Raw genomic sequence first — 19,059 nt, 5'->3', positions numbered from 1 at the left:
TTCTTTTCCTTTCTTTTTCCATTATACTCGCAGCCACGAGTATCTGTAGACAACCTGATATTGCTTGATTACGTGTGTTACTTTGTTAATCTGGAATTCTGCACAGTATTGCATTTCTATTTCGCAACCTCTTTCAACAATTTTCATTCCATTGTGGAGGAACCTGCCCGATTTTGTAAAATAAATGTCTCGTTAAAAAAAAAAAAAAAAAAAGATATGCAAAGGTAAGTCTGCCGTATTCGGAGTCCCTTGTTCAAATCTTCTTCAATGTTTCCTACAAATATCAAGGATGCCAACGATCCAAAGTGATATGCCGAGTGATATCCCAAAAAATGCAACACCTCTTCTCCCAATCTGAATTCTTATTTTTAACTGTGTACATACGACTTGTAGTTATTTCCATCGTTTATCTACTTCTCATTGTTCCTCTTATATACGATGTTTCTATGGATATTACTGCACCTGGAATCGAACGCTCGACTGATCTGTACCTCTCGTTTCCTTTACAGTGAAAGCAATGCAGAGATACTCGATACGAGATCGATACGAATTTCAACGTGGTGTGCTATGAGAAAGGGGTGCCGAACGGTGTTTCGATGTTCGATGTTGAAGTGAAACGAAGAACGAGAAAAGCAGTGAAGTGGTGAAATTTGTTGAAAATGGTAAACGTCGTAACGAACAGTGATGTGACGCGAACATTATGAATCATCGTCACGAACCACTAACGAAATTTTAAGTAATATTACCGTTTCGCGTATTCGCGATAGACATTTCAAATAATATTTGTACATAATTTAGGACGCTCCGAGTGTTGACGCCAGTGACGATTTTCAGAAATATAACAAAAAAGACAGTCGCATTTAAAGAACAATCAAATGAACAAATTAAAAAACAAATAGATATATTAAAAGAAGAAAAACAACAGATAAATATACTTGGAACTCGTTGTCAAAGTTTTTAGCCAAGAAATATCATCGTCAGAGTGCGAGAGAGAGGGAGAGAGAGAGAGAGAGAGAAAGGAAGAGAGAGAGAGAGAGAGAGCGAGAGCGTATATTATTTATTGTAAATATTATAACAATGATATATATACATATATATGAATTCGCGATACGTATGCGCGCAGGTGTTTACAAAATGATGAACAATTGCCTTGACCGTCGCGTTCTCGTTGTCCCGTTGCCCTCGCGATTTCGAGCATCGCGGCACCACCCGCGCTCCATATTGATTTTTACTATCACGATCAAGAAAATAGAGCTCGAGACGAAGAAGATATTCGTCGAGTCTTGTGTCGCGTTTGATCCGTCGAAATCGGCCGCGAATTCGAAGGCGTCGCGAGGCGAACGGGAACGAGGCCGAGAAATATCATGAATTAGCGAATTGTTGTTGAACGTTAAAGTAGCCCATCTTCAACTATTTTGCGCAAGAGAGTACGTGTGCGTGTGTGCGTGAGAAAGAAGGAGAGAAGTGCTAACTATATCGACTGTCGTATATTGTGATTCTGTTAGTTTTTATTTAATTGTCGAAAAACTTCACGAATCGGACGTTTACGCGTAAAGGGACAACCGTGTACGATTTAGAATCTTTTATTCTCTTTATCAACTTGCACTCGACTTTCAACGGAACGCTCGTTTTTTTAACGTTAATATTTACTGAATATACCGCCCAAGCATTTTAACACGACGTCCGTGATATTCGCGTCTCGTTTCGTCGTGGGACTCGCCGCGGAAACCGTGTACGCTCGACCTCGACCTCGGGCAACGAACGAGACGGACGATCGTGAAACTCACAACTGATTTTATATCTCTTAATTCTCATGTTATGTGTTCGATCTTTGTCTGTGCATTTGTCTGGTCACTTGTGAACCCAATTCGATGAGCATGCACGTGTACGTAGAGAATATCTATAGCATTAAACACTTGATTAACGAACGTGATTTTCTTTTCGCTGATTGTGCTTGCAACGTGTAAATTCTCTTTACAAGAAAAAAAAAGAAAAAAAAGGAAAGAAAAATGAGAATAGAGAAAGAATAACCGGGGGAAAAGACGAGATAAAGAATCATTGATTACAAAGACAAATAAGAAAAAGGGGAATTACTCGAGTCGAAGATTAGAAATAACCTGCGAATTTGACTGCTTCGAACAAAATACTAATACGCTCTGTTTTTGGATTGCACGTATACATTCGGTGAGAAATACAATTACCTGTGGTCGTCCATTTTTATCGCGAGAAATTTAGTTCGTTCCCTTACATCGCTTCAATTCTCGTTTGTTACTCTTTAAAAGGTACTCTCTTTGGATATTGATCGACGTCACTGAAATAGAGTCACCGTTTTTCTTTCGGAGATACCGCAGAATAGCTACTTTGATAGCATGCAGGGGTTTAAAATTTGCCAACAAAATTAATTTTTTTTTTTAATATATCCCCTTTTCTTTATGATGCTCAAATAGAAGATTTCAGATATTAAAATTAGAATTTCCAAATTTTTCTAAGTCAGTGACTTCGACATCGATATCTTGAAATTGTCTACGCTTATAAAATTCAATGTCACGCTACTGTGCTTTCAATTTTCTCGCGACGATTCTCATTTCCTTCTTGTCATTGCACTCTGCCATATTATCCACTATCGCCACGCAAAAATTCTACAAAATTCTACAGAGTCCAAAGCAAGAGCAGAACAGTGAAACGTAATCACGATATAAGGGCTTAGCTTCGAGAATAAAACAGAGACGAGACGGACGAAATAGTGAGAAACTCGATTATTTTGCGGCGAATTCTATAGATAGGAGGAACCATCTGGTAACCGGGTAATCGATCGACCATTATTACGTGGAGAATGTATAAAAAAAGAGGCGATATCTTATCATATCTATAACATGCTTGAATTAGTGGACAGAACGTGCAGCATGGGAATAAAAAAAAAAAAAAAAAAACGAAAAAAAGAAGCTTTTTTACTCGTGGAGATAAAAAAAAAAAAGATACAAACCAAACGTAGAGTTCTATCAAACGCGACGACTTGTAATGTAAACTATCAAGTGAAGAAACGATGAAAAAAGAATTACTATTGTAAGACAATTTCTAAATAAAACATTTTGCAAGTGCATGACTTATATTAGTAGGCTCTTGGAACAATGACTACATAATTAATCACACAGCAAAGTATAAACTCTGTATTAGTGGCTAACACTTGATAAGGGAAAAAATATACAAGACGAATTATGTAATACGTTCAGTTTGTAATCCGCTGGTTACTTGCAGTTGTAAGATCCTTCGCGAAATTCGTTCGACCTTTATGTAGTTGGAATTACTACCATTTTTTCATTTTTTTTTTTTTTTTTTTTATTAATTTATATTTCATTCGTAAATGAAATGATAGCGTACAAATTGAACAAAAATTCAATGCGATGAAATTAAAGTAACTTGAACGTTTTTATTCTCTTCTTTCATATTTGTTATAGCATATTTGTTATGTGGTAAAATTGCACGAAAAAGTTTCGCGAAGATCTTATCGTTGCGATACTATTAACGCTTACGATATAAAATACTGCATATCCTATACAAACGTAGGACCTTTATAATTAGTAGCCGGTTTTAAGAAATTCTAAACGAGAGAAAGAGCAAAAGCGCGAAGGAGAAGAAAACGGGTTTACTTTAATATAATAACATCGATAAAGTAATTCAGAGAACTATGATAAGAACATCGGCAAATTCTCGTAGGAAATTGCGCTAGAAATTTTGAAGGGAATCAAAAGCGAAAACCAGCTGGCTAGATGTGAATGATAAATCAGATATATTGTGTTTCATTTAACGTAATTTTGATCTAATTTCTACCTTGACTTTCTTCGCAGCATCAATTTTTTATTTGCTATTTGTTTATTTCAGTATCTTTTAAATTATTTTATTAAAAAATATGTTCAATAAAAGTAAAGAAAATTTTATTCTCTCTAAACTAAAATGTGATAAGCGCATAACTTATTTACCATTTGTTTTGACAATCGTCAAGTGTTGTTGAAGAAAAACAATGCAAGTGGAGGAACAACGCGAAGGGAGCCAAGGTGAAGCTTCTTAATTTTCACACTCTTGTCATGCCCATTTGTACATAGGCATGCTCAATCTTAGGATCGAACACGCATCGTGAATCACATATATATTATATATACACATATACATACAAATAGTATTAACTACGGAAACGAACAAATTAATATCCAACTTTGTACCTATATACTTACAAATTAACTTAAACGAAAATGAAATAGAGGGTTGGAAGGGAGACAAAAAAAAAAAAAAAGAAGAGAAATACTTTCGAACAAATATAATCGAATCGAATAAAAAACAATGGCTGATACGAGATAGAAGGGGGCGTCATATTGAGAAAAATAAGAGAAAATAAATTAAATGCAAAGAGAGATAGAATGAGTAAATAATAAGATTTACACGGAATGCAGAAAATCTGAAAGCCAAGGGGTACCACTTTTGTCAAATTTAGAGAGCCAATTTAGGTTTACGATTATGATATAGGGTATGAGAGGAAGAACGAGTGCGAGAACAGAAAGAAAGAAAGAGAAGCAGGGAAACAAGACAAAAAACAGAGGGACATTGTCAACGATTTCTTTACAATGAAATTCATTACTTACTTAAAAAATTTGTAGAGACGATCCAGCGTAGCATAGAAGTGTTCCTGTAATCGCGTCGAACGGTATCTCGATCGATCACGTGCCTCGAATTCGTCACATTTACACTGAATTTCGGCAAAGTCGTGCACAAACGAACATGTAATAATCGCACTGAATAAGATCGTTTCGACGGAACTCAGTAATACTTAAATAGACAATTGTCAAATGCCTCAATCACGCGACTTCCGGATACATACCTCTGATTCACGTAGTCTGCCGCGAGTGTCGCTCACGACGTAATCGACGCACGCTATCGATCGTACGATCACGCGGACACCGATTCTCAAATATCGATGAGGCAAACTTCATACCGTTCGAATAGCGCGCGTTTTACCGCTCGAAACGGTTTCTAATTTATCTGTACGAGACGAAATCTGTCCGGATTTATTTCGAAAAGGAACACGGAGGAGTACGGGCGAGAGAGCGAGGAAGAAAGAAAGGCAGAGAGCGAGGACGAGAGAAAGGTAGAAAGCGAGGACGAGAGAAAGGCAGAGAGCGAGGACGAAAGAAAGGCAGAGAGCGAGGACGAAAGAAAGGCAGAGAGCGTGGAATATCACGAGAAAAAAAGGTGCGTCATTTTCGTTAAAAAAAATGATGAGAGAGAGAGAGAGAGAATAAAAAAAGGATAAAGAGATACAAAGGCGAAAAGAATTTAAACAATACGATTAGACAACGTTCCGTGCGAAAACAAAAAGAACTCGACCGGGAACTCCTCCGACGATTTCTTTTTCTTTCGTCCCCGGTGAAATGTCTGGGATCGATACGGAATCGGGTACAGGTCCCTCACGTGAAACCGTTTTTAATCCTAGTTCTGTATATATCACTGGTTCGGCCAATCAGTAATAAAAAAAAGAAAAAAAAATCTTTCGAAAAGCAGCACTGCTACGATTCGAGGAATTAATGGCGGGATCTACGCGGAATGAATTAATATAAAGCGTTAGTGACTGTATCCAGTATAATATATCTGATAAAAGATACCCCTGATGCCACATGGCGCATCTGACAATAAAGTGATTCAATGATCTCGTCGCATTTCAATCGCAGCCACCTTTTACGATACACATGCCCACACTTATATATATATATACACACACACATGCAGACACACACACACACACACACACACACACGAAACACATGCATATAGACATGTATATTTTAAACGCAAAACGAGAACGTTTTTTTTGTAAAGTACGAGACGACACCGCCGGAATTCAACGATCACGATGTGTGAAAGAAAGTATCTCATCGTTTTCCGATTAACTCGTTACTCCGCTGTTAATTGATAATGTCATTAATATTTTTAACAAAATAAAGCTACCTTATTCAAAGCTGAGAGAACGACTCCTTTAAAAATACCTATAGTTCTTGAAATTTCCATTCTCATATGTTCTTTTTTAAGATTCTTTTTTGTTTTAATTCTCTCTCCCTCTTCCCTTCTAAATCCCATTTTCTGTTAATACAAAGTAACACTTGTAACTAAACTTAGAAAGACATTAAGTTATAAAATTTGGATTTGTATTTAAAGATTCGATGCACAATTTGTTTTATCTATTAACGTGTTAAACCGGTATTAGTAATTGCATGTACATTAGCGATTACGATAAAAATACACAAAATATGTTGAACAGAAAGAATAACTATATAATAAGAGCAATAATTATGTGTATCACTGTTAGACCTGACATCTTACGGAATTTCTGCGTAGTATCGGAACTAGCGAATGAAGTGAAATGAGATATGCCTTGACACTTGCAATTCAATAAAGAATAAAAATCCATTGACTAAATGCAGGATAAATCTGACATTATGTTGTATTGTATTGTACTGTAGTCATTGAACGAAATGATGACATCAGCCTCTATGTGATGGGTTTATTGGTTAAGTACAGAGGTTATGTACAGTTTATCACAGACGAAGTACAGAATAGACATGCAATGCCTTTTCGTGTCCTACGTTTTTGGGATCACTTTTTACTGTTTTCGTGTCACATGCGACGTTATTGATTCAGTATAGAACTGGTTTGAAATAAAATTAAAGTCTTATATGGAATTACAAATAAAACATAGAACGTAATATAATCCCAAGAAAGTATGCAATTTTATGAGTATTACAAATTATCGAAATAATGAAATATTGTATACCTATTACGTACATTACACTTATACATTACATAGTATTAAAATAATACATAACTGTACGATAATAGTTAAATAATCTAATCAATTAAAGCTTTCAATTAAATTATAAAATAGAAGTTTCAAATTGTAATTTCACATATCCCAAACATGTAAATGTGAATTTTCGAACCTTTTTAATTTTCATCTTTGTATTCTCAAATTGATTATTAATTACATATTATCAAGTATAGGTAGCCTGACTCAGAAACCAGCAACATAATTTATTGATAATCCAAACAGTTAAATTACGTTCAATGAAAGCAGTACTTACTGAAAACAGTAAAACATGAAAATGAAAATAGAAAAAAGATCACCGAAATCTTGCTTCACAAATATACTGAAACTAAGGCTTAAAACTAACTTCGCCACTTAAAATTAAGACTTAAAATTCAGGCTTAAGAGTAAGATTGTAAAACTAAGACTTCAAACAATGAATAAGTTTTCCGTTGTCCCTACAATTAACTCAATCTAGAATTACACATAAAACCTAAAGTTAGATAGATATTAGATAGATATTAATCTAAGATACATTATTACATTCGAGCAAAATTTTAAAACTAAAACTGTAAACACTCTGTCAAATCAATTATTCTATTTAGTAATTCAATATTTAAAAGGATTATATGAAAAAGCTTTCAACTTTTCGTCCTAAATTTAAAACAATGCATCTTTGTAGAAAAGCTCACAATAAACTTTGCCTACATATATTTATCTTGAAATCTCAATTAAAACTAAAACACGCGTATCCCACGATGCCCATGCGATATCCTGCCCCTCGACGGTGCTAATAATTTATTAAGGTACATTTATCTTATGATTCATTGAATCTAAGACACACTCATTCCACCATGTCTTTACGATATCCATTTGAAAAAGAATTTTGAATGGCCTAAACTAGACTATATTAGCGTAGTTCTTAGCTTGGTATTGTTTTCCAAAGATTAATCAACTGATTGATTTTTGGAAAACGATGCCAATTACCAGATCTCACCACGGGGAGGTGACTACGCACGAGACCCGCCCATGAGTTATTTAACATTATGCATCGGTCTCGACATTCAACCTATTGGCAAGAATGTCGAGTACTCACTCTACTTGATCATGGGCCTGCGTAAAGAGATAGCTGTTTCGTAGCCTAACTGCGAAACATATATCTCCAACGCAGCGGTTACACGAATCTTTACAAACGTAAAACAAAGCTTACACGACGCAATATCTATCTCCCACACAACGCAACATGTATCTCACACACAACGATTACATCGATCAGTACAAACATCATACAATAATTCGCAACCCTATAGGCAACATTCCGTATCAAAGATACATTTCTCTAACTTGGAACGAAAGAAAAGAAATGAGGCTACTATGGAAAAGGAGCTCCTACAATCAGACTATGAAAGAAAACGCGATCTCTCGAAAGAACTAACAAACCTACGCGACGTACCCCCGTGCACCAGATAACCCTAAACTTCGGAGGAAGCTCAAGCATTGACCTTCGCTCGATTCCTGTCACATCGTTTGGATCTTATCACGGTCGATGGCACTTACCGATGATACCAGTGACCAGCAAATGGGCCTGCGATTTAACACACTCCAACTGAACATGTTGAACTCGGAGAGGGACCGCTGAACAGGATTACGAAGGCAAGGCCCCAACTGAACAGTGGGGTCCACCCCCACGGGTTCGATCAGAATTACGGAGGACGTGAAATGCGGGTCCCTGTCCAAGTACCGAAGTACCAATCGGACAGCATTGCGGACCTGCGACTCAATCGTCAACAGATTCACAAGTATCACCAGCGTGATGACAACGCCCGCGATTCGAGGCAAACGACGAGCAGTCGTCGAGACAAAAGGTGTCTTTGGGCAACCTACGAATCCAGAGTTGTCCAGTGCACGTTGACCCGCACGTACCCGGGATACGCTCGAGCGAGTACGCCACGCCGCAGTTTGAAAGAACTGAGCGATCGCGAACCGATAAATCGCGGGAACAATTTTTCCAATGTGGTAAGCGAGGGGATCAAGAGAGACGAGATTTATATTTTTCGTTCCAAGATGGATAAGTATCTTTGTACGGAATGAGCTTACAATGTACATAACATAGGTATCTATCTTATGATTAATTAAGGCTAAAACGCACGCATCCCACGGTGTCCCATGGTGTCCCACGATGTCCCCCGGTGCCCCCGCGGGGGGGTATTAGTCCAGTCTAGATCACCCAAACTATTTTGGATGATCAAGACCAGACTATATTCAAGTAGTTTTTAGCTTGATATCGTTTTTCAAATAATAATACTAATATTTAAGATAGTAGTTGGTGTATTATTATTTGGAAAACGATACCAATTACCGAGACCCACCACGAGGAGGTAACTACGCTCGGGTCCCATTTACTTAAACAGTTTTTAAGCATTGGAAGCAGAGATGTCAAATTATTTTATAACAAAGAAGTAGCGTGTATTGAAATTTATTAATTAGAATGGTTGTAGTACGTGGATTTGCATAATCATACTTGAATATTGAACTTATCATCGAAGAAACGAAACCATGCAAGGTACCAATTGTAGTGCGTATGGATGAATGGCGAGTTGTCGCTGCCGTCGATTAAATTGCACTTGCTTCCTTCGTTCCACGAATACGGTGCTGTTTCCTTGGTTTTGAGCAGACATGGAAAATTACATTCCATCCGTAGATACTCAATAGGTACACTCTGCGTTACTACTAGTTTTATATAAAATTGTGAAATGAGAAATTAAATACTTTAGAATTTAAAATAATACTACATAGAAATACAATAGCACTTCAGGGACTTGAAAGATTTCATAAATATTAAATAAAGTAAAATAAATCATTAATTTACTCACTACGAATTGATGGTATTCATTTAAATCAATAAATGTAGAGTTGCTACCAATTAATGCTACAACTGTTATAAATTAAGAGCATAATTACTTTGAATTAATCGAAGGATATGGTTATAAATTATTGGTATAATTGTTTAGAATTAATGGAGTAATTGTTTTAGTTTAATGGCTTAAATTTTATAATTTAATAGCTTAAATGTTATGAATTAATAGCTTAAATGTTAAAAATTAATTGCTTAAATGTTATAATTTAATAGATTAAGTGTTCTAAACTATCGGTTTAGACGTTGTAAATTACTAATTCAATGTTATTGTTAATATTTTTTGTTTATTTACCTTATATTTAAGTTCTTCTTCGATGTTCACTCTCCCGTAGTTCAGGCACTAAAGAACTCGCGCGCGACTTCCGGGTTCCTTATATACCTTTACAAAGTATCGAAATGTCAATCAAAGGGTAACGATCTTTTGACAAAGCAAAAGACTGTTTTTCAATTATAACAAAATCAAATTGTCCAATTTCTTAATTTTTATCGTAAATTGGCGCCTTCAACGATTTCATACGATATCCATTTTTATCGTTTTAATAGTTTCCACAAGCTAAGACTAAATTCCCACTTCTTTGATACTAGTTTTCGACTATCAATTAGTTTGAACAAAAAGGAACAAAAAGCCTAACGGCAGTCGATGACATTACTGTGAAATAAGTTAAGGTATTAAATAATCAGACAGATAAAATTCATATTAAACATTATATTATATTATCGATATTGGTTCATTTACTCGTGCTAATTACAAAATAAAATGTTCTTTTTTCTTGAATAACACCTACATCACTGTGTCCGATATTTAAAATTCTTATTTAATGCTTACTTAAAAGTCAGGTACCTTTTTAATTCCTCTCAAGTTAAACGATTAAATTTACTCGTTAAAGTTGTAACATAAAATGGCTCTTTTATCTTCAATAGCATCTGCATCGATGTACGTGATACAGTTATTAATTATGTAGCAAATAATACGAACTAATTGGCTGTAATCGCGGTTAGGTATTTCTTCGTTAGATCTATCAAAGGATCTATTAGGCTATTAGTGAAAAACTTATTGATTCCTTGAAGAATGGTTTGATTGTTATAAATTAATGTTTTAAATGTTGTTAATTAATGTTCCCATTGCTATAAATTAATAGTTTAATTGTTATCAATTAGTTGCTTAAATTTTGTTAATTATTGGTTGGATTGTTATAAATTAATGGTTTAAAAGTTGTTAATTAAATGTTTGCTTGTTATAAATTAATGGTATAACTGTTATTAAGTAATGGCTTAAATATTACAAATTCATGCCTTAATTGTTCTTAAGTAATGGTTTAAATGTTGTTAATTAACGGTTTGATTGTTCTAAATTAATAGTTTAAATGTTATAAATAAATAGCTTAAGTGTTATAAATTAATAGTTTAAATATCATAAATTAATGGCTTAAAAGTTATGTTCTTGTTTCGCAACGCTAACTTACTATTAATATTTATGAAGAAGAAAATTTTCAAAATCAAACGCGAAGAGTGCATCGTCATATCTGCAGTTTCAATTAACCTACCATTTAAAAAAGGAAATTCTGAAAATTCCCGAAATTTGAGACGCAACGCTAATAAGTATAAATCTACGCACTCGTATTTAAACAATAGGCAACAGTAATAGCGAAAGATCGCAGTGCAGCTGTATAGGAGGTTGCCGATGAACGATCACGCTTGTACAGCTCTTGTAGCTATACGTGTGATCTAGGAACAGTGTCCGACAAATGCAGTCGGAGGGCATTTGGGCATTTTGTAAACGCAACTCTACGTAACAAAACGCGATCATTCATTATCGCAATGCTAATTCTTATAGTGAATTCAATGAAAATTACTATTTACTACATGAAAAACTTATTTCAAATATTCTGGTATTGCTACTTGCAATACTATAAAAGTAATTGAAAACTAACATTTTTATAATCTAATTTTAAACAATAGAAAACAGGATAAATTCTAATACATATAGTTCTCTAAGAAATTATAAAAATTCGTAATAAAAATTGCAAAAGACAATCGCGATATCGTAATTCGCAACTCTAAAGCAAACGCGATTATCATTTTATCGCAACTCTAATTCAAACCGTAATCATTATCTCGTGACACTAATAAAAAGCCGCGATGTTATTTCGCAACTCTAATACAACCCGCAATTAATCTTTCGCAACACTAATCAGAAAAATCGCGATTTGCCCAATGGGACGATGGACCGATATACAAATCGGCCAAAAAAACAAAAACTACTACTATTACTACTTCAAATACTAAAAGCGAGCATAGTGACAAAGTAGTAACAATAATGACTTCCCATGCTCTGGATGACCCAGAGGATGGGCAGCCATTAGTAGTTGCCCTCTTGAGTGACAGTTTGTCGGGCCTCTTCGGCATATAGCCTCTTCTTTCTTCGAGCGCAATGCCCGCTGAAACTTAAATCTAAGCTCGAGTCTTCTAAGTCGCAAACAAAAAAAAAAAACTTATAAAGGTAAAATTAAAATATAAACCGCGGAAGCTAATAGAAATGCGCATGGATTGACCAACGATCACAGCAATGATGTACAAGTAGGTACACAGTTAACGATTACGTCGCAGTTACGGATTAACGATCTACACAAAAAAATGTATACAACTACAAAAACATTCATTTCTACGTAACGCTTACAATCGTTCTAATTTTGAAACAAAACATATATACACGCAATATCTACATCCTACGTAATGAATACATCGATCTTTATAAAATTCGTACAATAATTCGTAGTCCTACTGGCAGCATTCGGTATCAAAGATACAATTGTCTACCTTGGAACGAAAGAAAGAAAATGAAGCTACTGACACTTTATATACAGTTTCGTATTTTGTAAAAGGGACATACGAGTCGCTGTACTGAACTGTTTAACGTTTTGCGACACTAAACTTCTGAAGATATTGAAAAGTTATAAACTCTAACGTGTTTTCAATAAGTTTTCCTTAAAAATGGGAACGAGATCGCGATCTCTTGAAAGAACTAACAAATCTACGTGACGTATCCCCGTACACGAGATAACCCGAAGATTCAGCGGAAAGCCCAAGAATTGACCGTAACTCGATTCCTGTCCCGCCGTTCGAAACTTACACGAGTCCCGGTTGATACCGCCGACCGGTGATGCCAGTGATCCTCTGGTGATCCAGCCGTGGATCCAGCACAGACCAGCAACTTAACACACTCCAACTGAAAAAGTGGAACCCGGGGAGGGACCGCTGAACAGGATTACGAAGACAAGGCCCCAACTGACAGTGGGGTCCACCCCCGCGGGGCCGAACAGGATTACGGAGGACGTGAAATTGCAGGTCCCTGACCGAGTACCGAAGTACCAATCGGAGAGAACTGCAGATCCATGATTGAATCCCCAACAGATTCACAAGCATCACCGACGCGACGACAACTCCCGTGATCCGATGCAAACGTCGAGCAGTCGTCGAGCAGTCGTCGAGCAGTCACTAAGACAGAGGTGTCCTTGGGGTGACTTACGAATCCAAAGAGTTGTCTAGTGCACGTTGACCCGCACACACCCGGCATACATGCAGGCGAGTACGTCACGCAACAGTTTGAAAGAACTGAGAGTGTGGTAAGCGAGGGGATCAAGAGAGACGAGTTTTGTATTTTTCGTTCCAAGATGGATAAGTATCTTTGTACGGAATGAGCCTACAACGCACATAACATAGGTGTCTACCTTATGATTAATTAATTCTAAAACGCACGCATCCCAAAGTGTCTAACGTTGTCCCACGTTGTCCCACGTCGTCCCAGGTTGTCCCACGTTGCCCCAGATATAACAGATTTTACGTTCAGATAAATGAATATAATAAAATAATAAATAAAGTTTATTTAATCGAGCACTAACTAAAGTTTTGTCTGAATAAATGAAACGCGTTTAAACCTATGTTTCAAACGGACTTATAATCCTTGCGATACGACGTTATAAATCGTAAAGGATGTAAAAAACTCTCCGATTTTTTAGGGGCGAAGGCGGTATTTCAGAACATGGGACATGGATTTTCTTTTAATATCACGTCTATCTTGTCCGTAATCAATGGTGAAACTTTATGGTTCACATTCTGAAATACCGACTCTGGTAAAGATCAGAATGTTTCATGCAATCTTTGCGCAGGAATTATGTACCTATGCACACACATATATATACGCGATAAAACTGTAAAAATGACCTGACAAAATACGATTTTCGTGTAGCATGCGACGTTATGAATTTAGTATAATAGTTACCGAAGAGATTTAGTCAATGATACAAGTGTAAAATACAAAATATCAAAACTAGAAAACTTATAAGTAAATTTATTAATACAGCTCTTTTTATTGGGGATATTTTTAGCATTTAAGTATCGTGAATTTAAAAAAATCTTGACTAGCAATTATACATCGTTAAGCAAAATAATATATCAGATTATCTTACATAACAAAGTGACTTAATAAATAAAATTATTAACAATAAATAATTTAAAAGCTCGAATAAGTTTATGGAAATAGCAAAAATAGGGACATTTACTTTATATTTTATATATAATTGATATTTGTGAATTTTATATATTTTTGTACAGTTTCAACATATGTTATCATCTTCATTTTTGCGACACGAATCATGCTTTTTATTGGCAATATATTTCATAGTACAGTATATGGAGTAATGTTGTTGCTCTTTAATTTAGTGACTGCATAGCTACAGTAGCGGACAAAAGTTTAAGACGAAATGGAAGAAATAAATAATTGATTTACTTTCCATAAAAAATATAAATACGGTGTTCTACTTTTGGTATTAACTAATTGTACATTTGTTTGTACACTTAGAAAAAAAATTTCATTTTGATATTTTGCTCAATAGCTAAGTTATAAAAAAGGAACGAAATCTGTATAATATTTCGTCGGTCAAAAGTTTAAGACTATACAAAAAATATTAATTTTTGGTTAAAAAATATACACAATTTTTGTTTAAATTCAATATTTTGTTCAATATCCGTTATTTCTTATCCCTTCGGTACATCTTCTTGGCATAGAATCTATTAATTTTTTATATTAATCTACCGTAATATTATTCCAGGCTGTTTCAATCGTAGAGTAAAGTTCATTTAAATTTTTCGGTTTATAACCTTGTACTGTCTTTTTTATGATGCTTCACAAATTCTCGATTGGGTTAATGTCTGGTGATTGCGACGGCCACGGCAGCACGGTGATATTTTCTTCTTGAAAAAACTGTTTCACAACCCGAGCCGTGTGCTTCGGATCATTATCATTTTGAAAAATAAAATCATCACTCATATTGTTGCGTGCAAAAGGTAACATTGTGTTCTTGAGTATGTCCTTGTATTGAAAACGGTCCATAATTCCATTGATACGACATATCGGACCAGGGCCGCTTCGAGAAAAACACGCCCACACCATAACGTTGCCACCACCATGTTTAAGAGTTTTTAAAACGCACTGTGTTTTCAAACTTTCGCCAATTCGACGTCTAACGTACCGTACCCCGTCAGAAGAGACGCGACTGAATTTCGATTCGTCAGAAAACAATACCTTTTGCCAATCTTCACTTGTCCAATGCTTATGAGCTTTAGCAAATGCAAGTCGTCTTTTTCGATTCCTAGAACTCAGCAGTGGTTTCTTTTGGGGTTTTCGTCCTCTTAAGTTAAAGTCTTCTAATCTTCTCCTAACAGTTCTAGCACTAATTTGTGTATCGTTTTCATAGTTTATCTCCGCAGCAATATTATTTGCACTACGAAAACGATCCTTTTCGCTCAATCGATGAATCCGGCGATCCATTTTCGGTGTTGTTTTCCGTGGTCTTCCGTTTTTCGGTTGATCGCAATACATGCCTGTCTTTAAACATTTATACCAAGCTTGTTTACAAGCTGTTTCTGACCTGTTCACTATATTTGCTATTTCGGTGAAGGTTTTACTTTGCTTTCGCAGCCTTACGATTTGTTCCCTTTCGTTTTCAAGTAAATTCTTTGATTTACCCATAGTCTGTTCCTACCTAAATGAATTTTAAGCAATAAAAGGTACACTAAACAATGATTTTGACATTCCAGAATCAAAATGTTCAAAAACTGTACTCGTACTCACGTTTTACACAGATCGTCTTAAACTAATGTCCACTGTTTCCAAGTGCTAGGCGGTAACTAACTGTTGTAACTCCTACATTGTTTGTATTTAACAACTGACTGTCTGAGGTTACGAAGGTCAAACATACAGCTACGTTATTCCAAAGAGACAAACCGAATAGAAGAACAATATGCGTATAAGATGTTTGTAATCCGGTTTACAAATCATCGTCTTAAACTTTTGTCCGCTACTGTATAAGACTTAAAAAACAAGAAAGCTCGAAAACTTTCAAACGTTCCGAAGCAAGGCAATATGTCTTTCCATCTTCGCACACTCGCACGTTTCTATCCACACGCATTAAATGATAGAGACCGGTCAAAGTTGCTAACAAAATCAAGTGACTTCGGTAACTCGATGTCGAGGACCGTCTTAATAGCGCGCCCACGATATCCCAGAAACTCTGTATATACTTATACTTTGTGATTTCGAAAACAAAAAAGAGAGAGGTTGAGATAGAGTTCGTTGGCTTAATAAAAATTTGCGTGAATCTGATAATTACTGATATCGATAATTAAGATACTGATAATTACGATTGTCTGATAATTCCGTCGAAATATTAAAATAATTAACATCTTAAAATAATTAACAATTGTCTGGATTACTGTAAATTCCGGCGATTAAACTCTTGATGCCAGGAAGAAAATTTATTCGACCACGATAAGGAAGATGTCCGTTTTCACATCGTTGTTCCTGCTACTTTTAGCCAGAGTTTATTAAGCTGCATTTTCTCTACGATACTTATCCTCTTGTTGAGAAACTCATGATATTTCACTTTTTCTCTATTTGTATAAAAACATGGTTATCAGGCTATCGTTGGTCTTCGTAAAACATCGTCTCTGAATTTCTTTCATAAAAATTTTTAGTAGCATAATAGAATACGCAATATAGTAGAATAGCGTTAAAAATATTATCACTAGCTTGGGACTTTTTTAATAAGTGGAAATATCGATTAGTGGAATCGAGGTGATACTTCCGTAGTGAACAACTTGATTTAACTTCAGAAACTGCTGGGAAAAGCAGGGACACACACAGAATATTAAATTACCGTGAGAACGGATTAAACGCGAATCCCGCGCGCTATGATGCATCAGCCTCTACATCGTGCCAATGTAATTCTCCACTAAAATACATTAAAAGGAAAGTTTCTGGACTCTGGCTAGAAAAATGTGAAATTTCTCGAATAAAATATGAGTCGCATCTGGAGCTGATCTTTTACGAAGTGCGAACACGTGCTGGTGAAATTAACATAAGACAATAAATCTTTGATAAAGTCTTGAATCGCTCGACGATAATCATTTTCTTCCCGTACCATAGGAAAAGATGGAAAGTACCTATATCTACGTTAGGAATTTAATAAAACAATGATGAAAATTCCGAATTAACTCGGTTCACGCATAACATTTGTGCTTCGTGTTTTTCTCGTTTATCTTCAAACTACGTGGCTGCACATACCATTCGCCCGAAATGGTTTTATCGTGGACATCACGAGACAAAATTGTCTCGTTATCACGCATTCCTACGTTTAACGAGATTTATCGAGCAGTAAATTTATCGCTGAAGCTGGTTGTTTGACGAGAGGCCGAAAATGCTTGGAAAATTTGGTGAAAATGTTAAGTTTCACGATTGAAAGCACGAATAACAGGGTTATAAAATATCGATTTACGAAGATTACAACCGGCAACCATTATGTCGAGAAAGATTCAATTACGGATCGACTTGGATCGATGTAAGTACATACGTTTGCTCGCCTTGTAACCAGCTTACATTGACCCAGATATCTACGTATAATCCGCTCCCTTTTCCTGAATTTCTTTCATAGTCTCAATTGTTCACTTTGTTATGTTTCTTTGCGATACCTTTGTACGCTTGTATGAATAGAATTCTTAAATTTTGGGAATATTCTAGTTCAAACACTATTTTTAATGCTGTACCCAAGTATATAAGAATCAAAAAAGATGTTTTACTCGATCAATTCCGTCAAAATTTTTTTCATTCTTATGCTAATCCTCCACTTATAATTAATATAGTTTGGTAAATCGATCAACAACAATCAATCAAGTAAAAGATCAAAGACATGGGATTATCGGTTCTCTCGCGAAACACTAATATTCTGCAACGAGGTATAATAAACTTTCGAAGTAGTTTCAGAGCGGAATTTCGACGGTTTCCTCGGACGTTAACTAAGATTCCTCAAATTTGGAGTTGCCAAAGAAGCATAGGTAGCGGTATAGGGCCGTAACAGGCAACACGTGCACTTTACGGATTATTGCATACACGAAAACTCCGCTTTCTAAGAACTCTGTCCGAGGATTCCATTAAAACATTTGTCGCATTCACCAAGCCGTGAATACAATTTGCGCCTCGAACTTTCGTCGAATTTATTAATACGAGCGAAAAGTAGGCTACAGAAGTTAGAATTTTGTGTGCCATGCTACCGCGAAAAGATTGGTTGAATTACGAGAGAACATTCAACAAACTATTCGCGATACAGTTGTTTCGTAACAAAAATGTAGGTATTATGTTTCATTGAATCTTTTGGACAGATTTTGTCTATAGTGAAAATCCTATAACAATCAATTCTACATCAAAAGTGTCCTTTCATTTGATTTTGGAATTAAACACCTTTGTTACTTTCTTGGATACATAAAAAATATTAAGAATATTAATTATGCACTCTAATATTAATTAACTAAAATATTATTCGTTTTTACAAAGCATTGTGAATTTATATATCTCCAAACCTATTACACTATTTACTCTTTTCGTCAATTGTTTCGCATTAAAATACTTTAGAATATCTAAAAAAATCAGAAAGTCACCAAAAATGGACTTGTATCTTTTTCCATATGCTCTTTAATTGTTTACTTGTTCATTTCTATTATGCACAATTCTAATTATTTTTGTTAATTGTTTCGAAAGTTTTCTGATTCACTCACCGCATATTTTCCGTTTTTTGTGTAACATACAATGTTCTGTGGAAAGGTCACAATGAAAGACGGAACATTTCCGTTTCATGAAGCACCGACGTCTGTTTGCCAAAGCCTCGCTTAACCATTGCTCGATGCACTGAGGTGCATCAGCTGTTTATCCAGGTTTCTGCAAGTGTACTGGAATATCCGCGATCTC

General features: G+C 35.5%; 1 protein-coding gene across 17 annotated transcripts in view; it reads left to right on the top strand.

The window, feature by feature from the left end:
- The window catches only part of LOC132909167 (regulating synaptic membrane exocytosis protein 2), a 69,043-nt gene extending 63,347 nt beyond the window's left edge, over positions 1-5,696 (top strand). For all 17 annotated transcript variants that reach the window (XM_060963799.1, XM_060963797.1, XM_060963793.1 and 14 more), the window contains one exon: positions 510-5,696. Coding sequence is in view for 1 of the 17 variants with exons in the window: in XM_060963797.1 (XP_060819780.1) it covers positions 510-512 (3 nt within the window). In the remaining 16 variants the exon portion in view is untranslated. The remainder of the gene's footprint in view (positions 1-509) is intronic.
- Positions 5,697-19,059: the final 13,363 nt, after the last annotated feature.

Source organism: Bombus pascuorum, chromosome 7 (assembly GCF_905332965.1).
Source record: "Bombus pascuorum chromosome 7, iyBomPasc1.1, whole genome shotgun sequence".
Classification (NCBI taxonomy): Eukaryota; Metazoa; Arthropoda; class Insecta; order Hymenoptera; family Apidae; genus Bombus; species Bombus pascuorum.
The sequence above is the reverse complement of the archived record's forward strand: the minus strand, read 5'-3'. Positions and strand labels throughout refer to the sequence as shown.